A 15,105-nucleotide genomic window follows, 5' to 3' on the forward strand; every position below is an offset into this window, starting at 1 on the left:
TTCAACAGCAAGGACATGTATTATCTCACTTTACAAGTCATGTGACACTGTCAGGGTTGATTGTGTTAAGGGTCCAGGTTTCTTTCTGTTTCTCTGCTTCACCATCCGTAGGGTCTGCTTCATCCAGAGGCATAGCTTCTCATGGTCACATTCTCCTGATGGCTTTCAGTGACAGTTGGGCTGTGTATTTTCCTGCCCACATCTGACTGGGGGAAAGAAAAACAGAGACAGAGAAACCAAATCCCCTCCTGAAGCTGTGGGTGAGATTCTGTTAGAAAGGAAGAAGGACCGAATGCCACTTTAAATGGCAAACTTTAGGGTAAGGTGGAACATAACAGAGAGCTGCATAAGGTACCCATGGTTTTTACCATTATTTCAGCCTTGGCTTTCCCATCAACTTTTACAGAAGCTGAAAATGAATTAAAATTCTGGTCCAGCCTATTTGTAGGGATCATAGTCATGTAATTAGACCAAAAGTAAAACCAAAGCTACATACAGGAAGAGTCCTGGATGTCTGCTTCCCTGTCTATATATTGGTTCTCTTTGAATTTCCCTCAGAGCTATGGAAGCAGCAAGATGGGCACCTCTTGTAAACTGAGAGCAGTTGAACATCGTATACCTAGCAACACATTTGCCAGTGTGGCACATTTACCTTCCACGTAGGGGATATGTTACTTAAAACTGTGGACTTCTGGAACCAAATTTGTTTATGGTACATCTTTTGCATAGAATAGTCTCTCCAGGAACTCTGAGAGCACACTTTGTCCTTTTTTAGGAATGAAAGTCAGGCTTAACTGTACCTATGTAGACACAGGCCCAAGCACACATAATACTATAGCTATGTTTGTCTGCCAGGAATGGTTCTTTATTGCTCTCCTCTTCAGGTCAGAGAGATTTTAATGCCTTACATGAAAAATACAACCCATCTTAGAATGCTTTGGGAGAGGTCTATAAGCCTCCCTTTTAATGTGCTAATTGTCCTCTTAAATGTTTTTTTTATAACACATAATGAATGATGTGTGAAATAAAGAGTGTGCATGAAGATATTTTATTGGGATGGTGGGGAATATTGGTGAAGTTAAGTTTGGGAGAGTAGCCAAGAAGTAGTAGTATGCAGCATTATTCACAATAGCCAAAAGGTAGACGCAACCCAGCTATCCCTTGACAGATGACTAGATATGCAAGATGTGTTCTATGCATGCTGTGGAATATTATTTAGCCTTAAAAAAAGAAATTCTTCCACATGCTACAGTATGGATGAATCTGCTTATGCTAAATAAAGTAAGCCAAACACCAAAGGATAGATATTGTTTGATTACTCTTTTATGAGGTCCCTAGTGTAGTCAAATCATAGAGAGAAAGTTGCCAGGGCTTGAGGCCAGGGGCGGATAGGAGTTACTGTTTAATCAGAGTTTCAGTTGGAAAGGATGAAAAGATTCTAGAGATGAATGGTGATAATAGTTACAACATAATGCTAAAATGTTTATACATTTAAAAAGGGTCAAAATGGTAAATTATGTATGTTTTACTACAAATTTTTTTAAGAACAGTGATTAAAAGGTAAAGGTTTGACTGAGACCATTCATTGGTCTTTCATTAAGCAAATGTATGAGCAATTACTAAGTGTAAGGCACTATTTTAGGCCCAGGATATAATGATTTATAAATCAGATAAGGTCTTTGCTTTCATAGAGTTTATGATCTAATAAGGGAGACAGACTATATAGAAAAAGACAAATGAATAAGATTAACATTGTGGCAAGTCCTATGAAGGAAATGAATCAGGTGAGATTAGGAACTGATATGGGGCTGTCACAACTTGAGTGGTGAGTGAACTCTTTGAGGAATTGAAATTTGAGCTAAGAATGAGCCCATCATGTGAAGAACAGAAGAGAGTCTAGGCAGAGAGACCAACTGGTGGTATAAAGGCCCTTAGGTAGAAGAGTACTTAGAGAACAAACAAGCATTATGGAGAAAGAAGTGAGTGGTAGAAGAGGATGGCAGAGGTGATGGCAGGTAGATTACATTGATTGAACTCTTACTGTGTGCCAGGCACAGTTTAAAGTACCTTTCATGTACCAACTCATTCAGTGCCCAGAACCCTGTGAGATGGATTCTGTTATCATTTGCACCCTCAGGAAACTGAGTTACTTTGCCGGTATGTGGCAGAGCCAGGGTTTGGCAGAGCCGGTATCTTGACCACTGTTCTATATCACTCTGAGGAGCTCGGGCAAGGGGTCTGAACTGGAGCTGCATGTGTGGAGGTGGTCAGAATTATATGACATTTGAAGCCATGGAACTGGAGATTTGAGAAGGCAGCTCTGGAGACAGGAGAATCCAAGTCATAGGACCAAGAATCAGGAAAGGGAGAGAACCTAACATAATGGCTCAATCATTTGTTCATATGGCCATTATCTTAGGGAAAACGTCTCTGCTGGTTCAGGGACAGAGCAGACTTCCAGGAATCCAAGTCAGTTGAGAAATAACTACTGTTGCTGCAGTGTTTTTTTTTTTTAAGACCCTATCAAGTGACGATCTCTCTAGTTACTCATCTGCTGGTGTTTTATTCTGCTCGGGCCACTGTAACACAATACCATAGCTGGGTGGCTTCAACAACAGACATTTCTCATAGCTTTGGAGGCTGGAAAGTCTGAGATCAGGGTGACACATGGTCAGGTTCTTGATGAAGACCCTGTACTGGTTCACAGTCATCTTTTTTTTTTTTAAAGATCTTATTTCTTTGTAGAGAGAGGGGAAGCGGGGGAGAAAGAGATGAAGAGAAACATCAATGTGTGGTTGCCTTTCACATGGCCCCCACTGGGTACCTGGCCTGCAACCCAGGCATGTGCCCTGACTGGGAATCGAACTGGTGACCCTTTGGTTTGCAAGCTGGCATTCAGTCCACTGAGCCACACCAGCCAAGGGAGAGAAAGGGAAAGAGAAACACAAGGAAAGGAGAAAGAGATCTCCTGTCTCCCATCATTAGGGCCCCACCCTCATTACATAATGTAACCCTAATTAACCCCAAAGACTCTACCTCCTATTAGCATCACATTGGGGGTTAGGGTTCCAACATTAATTTCAGGGGGGCACAAACATTCAGGCCATGGCAGCTGAGTTTCAAGAATAAGCAGTTCAATACAAATGGCCAACAGATACATGAAAAGATTCACAGCTTCACTAGCTATAAGGGAAATGCAAATCAAAACCAGAACCCTGGCTGGTGTTGGTCAGTGGATTCAGTGGCTGCTTGGAAATAGAGGTTGCTGGTTTGATTCCCAGTCAGGGCACATGCCCGGGCTGTGGGCCAGGACCCCAGTTGGGGTCTCGTGAGAGGCAACCAACCAATCCATGTATCTCACAGATATCAATGTTTCTCTCCCTCTCTTCCTCCCTTCCCCTCTCTCTAAAAATAAATAAATAAAATCTTAAAAACACCACAGTGAGTACCACCTCATACCTATTACAATGGCTGTTATAAATAAGATAAGAAATAACAAGTGTTGGAGAGGATGTGGAGAAAAAGGAACCATCAGACACTACCGGTGGGAATGTAAACTGGTACAGCCACTATGGAAAACAGTATGAATTTCCTCAAAAAAATTAAGAATAGACCATATGATTCAACAATCTCTCTTCTGGGCACCTGCCTGAAAAATTTGAAATTATTTCTCTGTTAAGGTGTATGTACCCCTATGCTCATTACAGCAGTACTCATGGTAGCCAAGACATGGAAACAACCTGTGTCCTTTGATGAATGATTAGGTAAAGATGTGGTCATATATGCGCTGGAAATACTATGCAGCTGTGAGAAGGGATGAAACACTGCCATTCTCGACAACGTTGATGGATCTTGAGAGTATCAAGCTAAGCTAAGTAAGTCAGAAAGTTAATGGCAAGAACCATATGATTTCACTCATGTGGAATATAAAACAAAGCAATAAGCAAACAAAACAAACAACTCATAAACACAGGCAACAGTATGGCAGCTACCAGAGGAGGAGAGGGTGTGGGAAGAATGAAGAGGGTAAAGAGGGTCAAATAAATGGTGGCAGAAGAGACTAGACTTTGGGTAGCGAGCACACAATGCAATATATAGATGATGTACTATAGAATTGTACACATGAAACTTATAGAATGTTATTAACCAGTGTCACCCCAATAAATTCAATTTTTTAAAAATTAGTAGTTCAGGCTTCTGTAAATAGTTTGGCAGGAAGGGATGTAAGTGTTCATTCCAGTTGCCTAATTAAAATTCAGAAGTTAAAAAAATCAAATAGATATTTATGGGTTACATAGCAAACAGTTTTCCATCCCAAAATCATCCTGAAGATAGCTTAGTAGATAACACATTTTATGCTTACTTCAGAAAGCTGACAGCATAAGCAGAAGTGTTTCTATTTAGGGAATATATTAAACACATTCCTTTAGGAATACTTTTGATCCTCATCTCCTGTTTCCTTCTTAGACTCTAACCTACTTAAGCATATAAATTCTCAAATTTGGTAGTTACTCAGCTAACCAAATTAAGAACAGACAAACATCAGGGAAGAATCTCTCCCATTACTTCCCACTCAAGAATTCTAATATGTACCTTATGAAGAGTAAATTAGATTTTTAAAAAATTTTTATTTTCTCTTTTAGAGGATGCACTCCTTTTTTAGGAAGGGTGTGATGTTTAACTTTGTAGATACTCATCCACGTTCTCGTGCCTTTGTACCTAGTGTTAGCTGTGCTGGAATGCCACTTCTTGTCAGACTTGTTCAAATGTTACTTGAACCAGAAAGGCACATTTCCCTTTGTCACCCTGAATTTCAGATGTGTGATGGCACTTTGATGTGTTAAAGTGAGGAGTGCGCACTGCTCTCCTCTACTAGAGCGTGAGTTCCTGAGGACCAGATCTGTATCTGTGTTTTATAATAACTACAGAGCAGTGGACTTTGGCCTTTCAGTATTCACAGCACTCTACTGAAAACCAAGAATCTTCGTGGCATACTTGAAGTGATCCCAAGCCTCAAAACCACACTAAATTCAGTTATGATTATAAGGCAGTCACTTCCTCAGTGCAACTGCCTATTAAGTCATCCATTATCACACTTCGTGTGGTAGCCCTTCGGCAACATGACTGAATGATGTTTGCTCTTCTCAGTTCTCTCCCTTATATATCTGTCCTACTTTCTACAAGCCTTATCTGTTTTTAAAGAGAAAGAAACATGAGGTCAGAAGACCATCAAATTCTTGGCATTTTGATTTGAAACTGAAGTTCTTTACCTACAGGACTCTCAAGTGGTAGAGAATTATTTGAAAATTGGCTCAAATTTGCCACAAAGTGGACACTTTCCCAGAGCAACACTTGGTGTAGTCAGCCATTTGGTACCTGTATAGCCCTGATCGTTGGCTCCCCTGAGTGGTGCATGGTGGACTCAATGGCTTGTGTGAGATGGCCTAATTTACAGAACCACCTTTATGGGGTCTTTGTTAAAATTCTAAGATAAGAAAAAGGACATTTGACTTTTCTTTCTTAAGATTTTATTTATTTTTAAAGAGGGGGAAGGGAGGGGAAAATAGGGAGAGGAACATTGATGTGTGAGAGAAACATTAATCAGTTGCCTCTCGCATGCACCCCAATGAAGAACCAGCCTGCAACTCAAGGCATCTGCCCTGACCAGGAATCAAACCCAGGAACTTTCACTTTGTGGGATGATGCCCAACCAACTGAGCCAGGATGGCCAGGACTTAGTTTTTCTTTTTATTGTTTTCTGATTTGTTCCACAAGGGTCCTCTATTTTAGCAAATGTAAGATGCCATCAATTATGAGATGTATCTCAATTTCTTAAATGTTATGAAGCTTTTGAAAGCTCTACGAGTAATAGAAATTGCTCTGGGGAAAACTTAATTGGCTTTGTTTTTTGTCTAGTGTCCTTCACATTTTAGTTCCTTGAGAGGGGCAAAACACTACTGAATTTCCTCTAACTTCATGTTTTTCCCTACCAGTTGCTTTTCGACTGTATGATTTGGATAAAGATGACAAGATCTCCCGCGATGAGCTGTTGCAGGTATGTGGGAAAGCTCCCATAACACAGATACGCAGATAACTTGTGTTTGGGCCCTGCCTGCTGCTTCTTCCTCTTTTTTTTTTTTTAAGATTTTATTTATTTATCTTTAGAGAGAGAGGAAAGGAGGGAGAAAGAGAGGGAAAGAAACATCGATGTGTGGTTGCCTCTCGTGCTCCCCCTACTGGGAACCTGGCCCTCAACCCAGGCATGTGCCCTGACCAGGAATCAAACCAGAGACCCTTTGCATCGAAGTCCAGGGCTCAATCCACTGAGCCACACCAGCCAGGGCCTGCCTGCTTATTCTTGTGGACAGGAATTGTTCCTTACTTGTAGGAAGCATTTATTTAACACCTGCTGTGTGCAGAGTTCTATCCTAGATATAAGGCAAAGCAAATAAGCTGGGGAAATTTGAAATGGCTCATTGAGTTCTCACAGACAGATGTCTTCACTATTTAAAACGTAATTTTAAATGTCTTTTAGGTTCTGGCTAGCACAACTAAAATATGTGAGATGATTTAGATTAAAATGTTTTGTTGCTGTCCAGTCAGTTTATTGGCAGCCAGGTAATTCTGATGACACTTAGGTAATTACCGCTGTGTTGTCTATTTTGAGGTTTGACACAGGACACAAGGAACTGCTGCTGGCCTGTTGGCTCATTGTCCTTTGTCGCTCCCGTGGATGAGTTCCCTGTCCTCTACTGGCAGTGACTGATGTTTCATCCTGTTAGCCATTCCCTTCTATTTTTCCTCTCCTCCCTCTCCAAAATACAAGTTTAGGAGGGGAGAAAATTCTCCTCTTTTCTTTTTTAAATATTTGTAAATCTCGGGGACCCTAGGAGGCTAATACTCTCAGGACTTTATGTAGGGAAATTTGTCAATTTCAAGATACACCTAAAAAGCAAAGTGGTTTTTATTCCCCCTGAAGTAAATCTGAACTCATTCGGTGAGTTGAGTGTCTTCAGAAATCTTTTAAGTTGCAGATAACTCAGGTCAGACTAAGCTCCATCTCAAGGTATTCCCATACTTCTATGTCTGAGCAAAAACTGAAACGGTCTACAGGTCAGTGTTAGCATCCTTTGCTTTTTAGTTGGATAACTTTCTTCAGTGAGAAGAATTTATTCAAAATGGCTGCTTATAAGTTCTAAAGAGAAAAAGTAGAGGCAGTCACTTACAGGTGCACATTTTTATCCTCTGGCCCAGATCTGGCTGCCAGAAGATTTTTTATTTTTTGGAGTGGGGGGTTGATTTATTTTCTATGATGAAGATTTGAAAAGCCTGAAGCAGGGAGTGGGGCCAGAATGACAGTCAGTGCCACTAGAATGTTCCTCAGGCCTAAAATGACTTTTGGACAAAAGTGCTCACGGTCTGTTGAGGTGTCAGAGAACTAGGTTTATCCTAGCCAAAGAGGGTATGGACAGTTTACCAAAATGAGAAGGGAACAAAACCAACCTTTCAGACACGACCATTTCTAAACGTTTGGTGACATGCAGTTCTTAACTGTTCAGTGGATGCTAAAAAGTTGTGGTCAGTGTACCATAAGGAAAGGCTGAGTTCTTGGTATGATTTATGTAAAAGTCTTGGTTTATTTTTGTAAAAGTCTTGGTTTTGCTTTTGGGGAGGATGGATATATTCATTATTTTGATTGTTATGATGGTTTTACAGGTGGGTACATATATCAAAACTTATCCTAGTGTGCATTTAAATATATACATTTTAAATATGTACAGTTTATTGTGAATCGATTATACTTGAATAAAGGTAGTTGCTGTAATCATTTTATGAGGCTGGTATAACTTTGATATGGGAACCTTATAAACACTACAAAAAAAGAATATTACAGCACATTCTCTTTCATTCACACAGATGTCAAAATCCTAAATAAAATATTAACACACTGAATCCAGCAATATATAAAAAGGACACTATGTTATAGCCAAGGTAGGTTTTATATGAGTAGTTCAAAATTGGTTTAAAATGAGAAAATCAGTGTATTTTGCACATTAATAGATTACAAAAGAAAAACTGAATAGCCTTTTCCATAGAAAAAAGGGCATTTGGTAAAATTCATCATTCACTCATGACTTTTTTAAAAAAGAAGTCTTAGAAAAACAGAGAAGAGAGCTTTCCTTCACTGGTAAAGGGTATATACAAAAAACCTCACCAGACATTAAAAATAGTAATAGTAAGAGTCCCATCTGCTAATAAACACTTCTGACTGGAACCGAGAGGGATTCCGTGGAGAGGTGGGAAGCACGCCAGCTGGCCATGGAACCCTGGGCGCACAGCTTAGGGCCCTGATTGCTAAGGACCTGTATCAAGCCACTTTCACATGTCCTCACTGAGGGACTGGTTGAGTGACTTTGAAGACACCACCACTTCTGTCCCCACCCCCTATACACACACAGCACACATGCACGATTCAGTTTCATAATTCTAAAAATAAAACACTTTAAAGAATAATTAGGCTGAGATCTGATCTAAAGAGGTTTGACGACAGAGTGATTTGTCTAGTTGGCCACACACAATCAGGAAAGATGGCAAATGGCTTGGCTATTTTTTATTTTTACTAGCATTGCCTCTTTTTATTAATCCTTCAATATGTATTCATCTGTGCCCAAAATGTACAACTTCCAATTTTCTTTTTCTTTTCTTTTTTTTTTTAAGATTTTATTTATTTATTTTTAGAGAGGGAAGGGAAGGGAGATAGAGAGAGAGAGAGAGAAACATCAATGTGCGGTTGCTAGGGATTATAGCCTGCAACCCAGGCATGTACCCTGGCTCGGAATCGAACCTGCGACACTTTGGTTCACAGCCCGCGCTCAATCCACTGAGCTATGCCAGCCAGGGCTACAACTTTCAATTTTCAAGAACTGAGTTGTGAAAAAAATGGTCAGCATTGACACACATCAATATTTCAGCTCTCTTTTTCTTTTCAGAAAAAAACATAATTTACTTTTTAAAAATCATTTCATAAGATTGGCGAAGGCTATAAAGGAGTGGGGGAGTGGAAAGCTGTGAAGAGCTGGGCGAGGAGGCCTTTCTCCCTGTGGAAAGTCTCTGCCCTCTCAAAGACAGAGGCGGCTGACTGCAGCGATGTGAAGCTTTGCAAAAGCACCCTTGCCCCCATTTCATATTGTCTTAGAATCATATGGTTAGAGTTGTTTATTTTGCTTAAAGTAGCACTTTTCAAAGTACATTTACACCATAAAGATGTTAGCAGAATTGGGAGGGGGCGGATTTGTTATATTTGAGACAAATTTGGTGGAACAGTGTTAACTTCTCTATACTGCAGTTCTCACAGCCCTTTAAATCTTATTTCAGATGTATGATAGCACTTAGAATGTTATTTTTCTGAAATGGAGGATTTAGTATTTAACCCTTCAAGGATTTTTATGTTTCTTGGACATACTTTAAGGATGGCCAAACTTATAAACGAGTGAGAAGCTAGTTTGCTCCCTGGCTGAGCTAAAACACTGAAGATGTCATGCCAGAGCAGAGCAGCACAGAGCGGAATACCATGGCATAAAACAGACCAGCACAGAGCCAAGCCAAGCCAATAGATCATAGAGGAACAGAGCAGAACTATCTAGCCAGAGAGGAGCCTGGCCGCAGAGCTGCCTCAAAGCCCTGCTGTTTTTACAGTGGTGCTGAATCACAACTGAGCTTTTCTGCACCAAATAAAGTTTCTTCCTTCACTGTGAATGAATGAATGAATGAATAAAAACAAACTTGTTTGCCTCATGCAACAAATCTGGGCATAGATCGTCCAGGTTGATACAGTACCTAAATGATGTCCAGGAACCAAACTTCTTCTGTATTCTTGCTCTTACATCCATAGCACACATGACTTTCACCTCAAGGTCCCAGGATGGCTGCTGTACCACCAAGAATTATATCTACATTCCAGGCAGGAAGAATAGGGAAAAGCAAAATGCAGAGGACTTTGCCCAATGAGACTTGCTTTCCTATTCAATGACCTTGCTAGAGAATTCTGTTCATATCATTGTCTAGAATGGTCTACATGAGAAGATAAGAGTGTCAGCTTTCTGGCTATTGTATTTGAGGGCATTGAAGGAAAAGAGGTTTGGGCTTTATCATTAATCTTAGTAAAAGAGTCCCCCTGACCTTAGTCTCCTGTAATCCTGGTTCTTGGTGTGGCAGGTGCTACGCATGATGGTCGGAGTGAACATCTCAGATGAACAGCTGGGCAGCATCGCAGACAGGACCATCCAGGAGGCTGATCAAGATGGGGACAGCGCCATATCTTTCACAGAATTTGTTAAGGTCAGTCAGTCATCTTGTGGTTTGAAAAGTTAAGCTCTGCACAGGAGGGAGGGAAAAAAACATTCAGATGAGAGCATGGGAGAGTTTCTGTAATTGGTTCTTTCCCCACCCCCCAGGTTTTGGAGAAGGTGGACGTAGAACAGAAAATGAGCATCCGATTTCTTCACTAAAGGACTGAGACCAAACTATTCCTTGCTGTCTAGTATTTAAGAACTGGAACTTGGGAGTCCTCCTGTCCACCACCTCACCTCCACCCCATCATTCACCTTCTCCCAAAGTACTACTGCTGTTGCATGACAACCCCCAGTATGTTTTGCCAACATAAACTTGCCTTTGGTGTATAAACAGGGCATTACAGGATGGTACACCTGGTCTGTATCTGTTCCGTATCATTCGCCGGTTATCTCCATTTCTATATATTTTCCCGACCCCAGCCCCACCCCTGTTCTGCTGCTGAATGCTCCATGTGCATCTCATCTGAGAAAGTGAGAAACTGAATCAGGTCAAGAACCAGCCAGCATAGCTCTTTCACTGGATGTAGACTATGGCCACACTGCCTTCCCTCCAGCAAGGCTTTGGCATGCTCCTCTATCCTTTTTATGTGTTGCTTGCTTTCTGCTTCTCTTTTACCCAGTACATCATTCACTTAGCCTTTCAGTCTCCCTGCTTTTTATTAAGCTTCAGTCTCCTCTGTTCTACTTAGCACCCCAAGCTATGCCTGTTCAGTGTATTTCTGACTTGGCAGGATAGTTCGGTGGTCTAGCAGTTTTGAACTACCTTTACTCTTAAATAGATCTCTGGGATGTTGCCTCTCCAGGAGCTTTTCAATAACCAGCACTGCTGTCAGAAAACTGTGATGGTCTCTTGGTCCCCTGCACTCAGCTTTGTCATCAAAGGGCTGTGGGTTGAAGATGTTCTTGAAAGGTGGTGGCCTTAGTGAGAGGGGTAGAGCACAGCCTTTCGGCTGACTTGCCCAGGTAGCTCTACCTCTGGCCTCTAATGCTCAACGTACATACCTACATGGCTACTCTTACTAGTACAGTGTTGACTTTTCAGAAAAGAGCCATATGCCGACAGATTTGCCTAGTTTGGGGAGACTGTTACCACCGGAATGGCTGCTCTGACAGTATGCTTGGGGACTTTCTCATGGCTGTTTGAACAGTGAGGCTGGACACCCTAAAAGCCTCATGTATTCCCACATCTGCAGCATGGTTTATGCCTCAGTGTTATGTGCCCTGGCATATTTTTCACTTCACATTTCCAAATAGAACGATTAGTGTTACAGAAGTGCCTACTTATCCCAGTCCAAAAGATTTAAAGATTGTCCTCAGTGTCTTGAAGTTTTGCACAAAATACTTTATGAATTTTACACTTGGCAAATGTTAATGCTGGAAGCCATAGTCAGCTCCCCTAAGACAGGTCCAGAGCTTTGAATTGTATTGTATCTTCAGTAGCCTGGTTACACTGATTTCCTAGCTCCTCTCTTTGACCACCGCTAATCCTTTTGAAACAAAGGGTCTGGCCCTGGTGGCTCAACCTGAGGTGGCATTACAGGCCTTTGCATGAGCCAGAGCACATTTTCTGCCTAAGTCAGTTTAGTATGAACCTCATTGAATCAGGCCGTTGTCATCCTAACATCTGTCTTTATGAGTCTGTTCATCTTTATAACTGCCCTTGGCTGATTTTGTCTGGCTTATTGCTTGTTTGCATGTTTCCTTGCGTTGGAAGGCTATCCAAGATGTATATACAATACTTTAGGAAGGGAATTACTAAAGGAAAAAAAAAAGAAGAAGAAAGAAAGAAAGAAAGAAATACCACTGCAAGGGACTAGGAACAGTGGAGAACAGAGGAGTGGCCAGACTGGAAGACTCAAATATAAATGACTGAAAAATTCTTGGTGAAGTATCAGTCTGACTGTAATTGAGTAAGGTGGTATAGGAATCATAAAAGGGAAGATTTGTCCAACACTGATTTGTTAGAGAGGTACTTCAAGGCTCCTTGACTTGCATATTTAAAGTTCCTAAAATTAATGGCTTTTTCCTCTTTTTGGCTGTATAGCAAACTGTTTTAATCCACGGTTGTGCCTTATTGTTCCATTAAAACTGTATTCTCTGATTCATCAATAAATACTTGCAGTTAAAACAATATAGTTTGGTTGATTTTGTCCATGTTTTTTACAAGAATTTTATATAACTCAGTCACCTTCAAGTTTGAAATCAGTGTCTCCTGTAAGGTGTGTCTGTGATATCAAATGCGGGTCTTCTCAGCTGCCGTGGTGTGAGGGCATTCATGTAGGGGCCAGCAGTGTATGCCTCTGGGCACAATGATGTCAGCCTCAGCCACTTCCCGCTCACTCCAGGTAAGATTCAATTTCTGTTATTGACCCTTGGCTCCTTAAATATAGAAAAAGCCTAAAAATGGGGTATCTGTCTATCACTTGTTATTAAGTTGTGTAGGCCCTCATGCATGTTTTGCCTCAATGACATATTGTACCCAGCGTTTATCACATGGCTTTTCACATCTTCAAGCTTTAGTGACTGCTTAGTCTATGTAGAGTATGAATATCTATTCTTATTTTAAGGTTTAGTAGCAGTAATAGCTGGACTCAGTTATGCAAATTCAAACACGATACCTTCTCCTTTTGACATCTCTCTGCTTCCATTTCCATTCATAACGACGTGCACAGTGTTCCATCATTGCTTCGCTTTTGAGTCCAATTTTAGGATTTGGAAAAAATGAAAAATAGAGTGACCAAATAGGCAATTTTGGAGGAACTGTAATGTTACTGACCATGTCTATAGGTATACCAGTATGTGACTAAAGTGAAACAATACTGTGAAAAAATTTAAAAATCATTACAACATTAAATACAGTTGGAGGAGAATCTCTAATTTTATTTCCCTTTCTCCCTTCTGTTCCATCCATGCATTAAATATTTGAGCTTAAATGAAACATAACACAAGATTATATTGGCTTTTAAAAATTAACATTGTAGCCCTGGCCAGCATTGCTAAATTGCTTGGGCATTGTACCACAAAGCAAAAGATACTAATCTTTACAGAAGTGCCAGTTTGATTCCCAATCAGGACACATGCCTGTGTTGTAGGTCTGGTCCAGTTGAGATGCATACCAATTGATGTATCTGTCACACATCTATGTTTCTCTCCCTCTCTTTCTCCCTCTCTTCCCCTCTCTCTAAAAATAAATAAATCTTTAAAAATTAACATTGTAATATTTCTTCATGTTAATGTGTTCTTCCTAGTTTGTATTAATGATTACATAATATTTTACCAATTGATGTCATATTTAACCATTAATTTGTTTGCCTTTTATTTCCAATTTTATGGTGTAGAATGATACAATGAATGCCTTTCTGCATATAACTTTTCCTTGAAAATGCATAGGAATAGGATTATTAGTTCAAAGTTTGGGCATATACTTAGAAAAAAGGAGGACTTCCGGCAAGATGGAGGAATAGGTGGACGCACCGTACCTCCTCGTACAACCAAGATTAGAAAACCAATAATTTACAACAATAATTTACTATCAGAATAACACCCAGATCCAGCAGAGGATTTATCTGAATGGAAGTTGGGCAGCCAAGAAGCTGAAGTAGACGCGTTCATCCAGACTGGTAGGAGAAGACGAGCCGGCAGGCGCGGGGCTGGCTCCGGTCGGCAGCGCGCGGAGGTTGGGGCGGGGGAAGTTTGGCGCGAACTCGGAGCCAAAGCCATCCGGGGGCGCAAGAAGGCAGCGGTGATCCCTGAGTACTCAAGCTGCGGCTGGCAGACCCAGAGGGGTAGCAATTGTGGACCAGGGCAGAACTCGCGCCCAGAAGCCCAGACAAGGGTCTAAGTCCAGGGGAACGGAACTACCGCCATTGTTTTCTCCCATCCCGCTCCCGCCCCACCCCCACATATAACGTCACAATCTAGCGACTGGGGTGCCCAGCCCCGGTGAGCACCTAAGGCTCTGCCCCCCACCGTAACAAGAGCAACCAGACCGGAAAAAAAAAGGAGAGACGGGGAAAAAAAAAAATGTTTTCAACAGAGCAGATCAGTCCCCCAGGACTCATCCTTTTGAGCGACCAAGAATTAGCCAATCTATCAGATGCGCAGTTCAAAACACTGGTGATCAGAAAGCTCACGGAACTAGTTGAGTTTGGACGAAATTTAGATGAAAGAATGCAGATTACCATAAAACAGATGCAGGAAGACACGCGGAGGAGAGCCAATAGTGAAAGGAAGGAATATGAGTCTCAAAACAATATAGTGGACCAGAAGGAAGATAGAATCAACCAAGCAGGAAAGCATGATGAAATAATTCAAAAAATAGAGGAAAAGATTAAGAGCATCCAAGACACCGTTAAACGTTCCAATATCCGAATTATAGGGGTACCAGAATCGGAAGGGAAAAGCAACAGGTTGAGCACGTATTTGAACAAATAATAAAGGAGAACTTCCCCAATCTGGCAAAGGGAACAGTCTTCCAAGAAATCCAAGAAGCTCAGAGAGCCCCAAAGAAGTTGGACCCAAGAAGAAACACACCAAGGCACATCATAATTACATTAGCCAAGGTAAAAACGAAGGAGAGAATCCTAGAAGCAGCAAGAGATAAGGGGACAGTAACCTACAAAGGAGTTCCCATCAGACTGTCAGCTGATTTCTCCAAAGAGACCTTACAGGCAAGAAGGGGCTGGAAAGAAATATTCCAAGTCATGAAAGACAAGGACCTACATCCCAGATTGCTCTATCCAGCAAAGCTCTC

At 41.1% G+C, this 15,105-nt stretch overlaps 1 protein-coding gene across 1 annotated transcript in view; it reads left to right on the forward strand.

Moving 5' to 3' along the window:
• The window catches only part of CHP1 (calcineurin like EF-hand protein 1), a 43,969-nt gene extending 31,484 nt beyond the window's left edge, over nucleotides 1–12,485 (forward strand). The window contains exons 5-7 of the mRNA XM_028506079.1: nucleotides 5,994–6,055; nucleotides 10,216–10,338; nucleotides 10,455–12,485. Coding sequence (XP_028361880.1) covers nucleotides 5,994–6,055; nucleotides 10,216–10,338; nucleotides 10,455–10,508 — 239 coding nt within the window. The 3' untranslated portion in view covers nucleotides 10,509–12,485. The remainder of the gene's footprint in view (nucleotides 1–5,993; nucleotides 6,056–10,215; nucleotides 10,339–10,454) is intronic.
• The last annotated feature ends 2,620 nt before the right edge of the window (nucleotides 12,486–15,105 follow it).

This window comes from Phyllostomus discolor, chromosome 1 (assembly GCF_004126475.2).
Source record: "Phyllostomus discolor isolate MPI-MPIP mPhyDis1 chromosome 1, mPhyDis1.pri.v3, whole genome shotgun sequence".
Lineage (NCBI taxonomy): Eukaryota > Metazoa > Chordata > Mammalia > Chiroptera > Phyllostomidae > Phyllostomus > Phyllostomus discolor.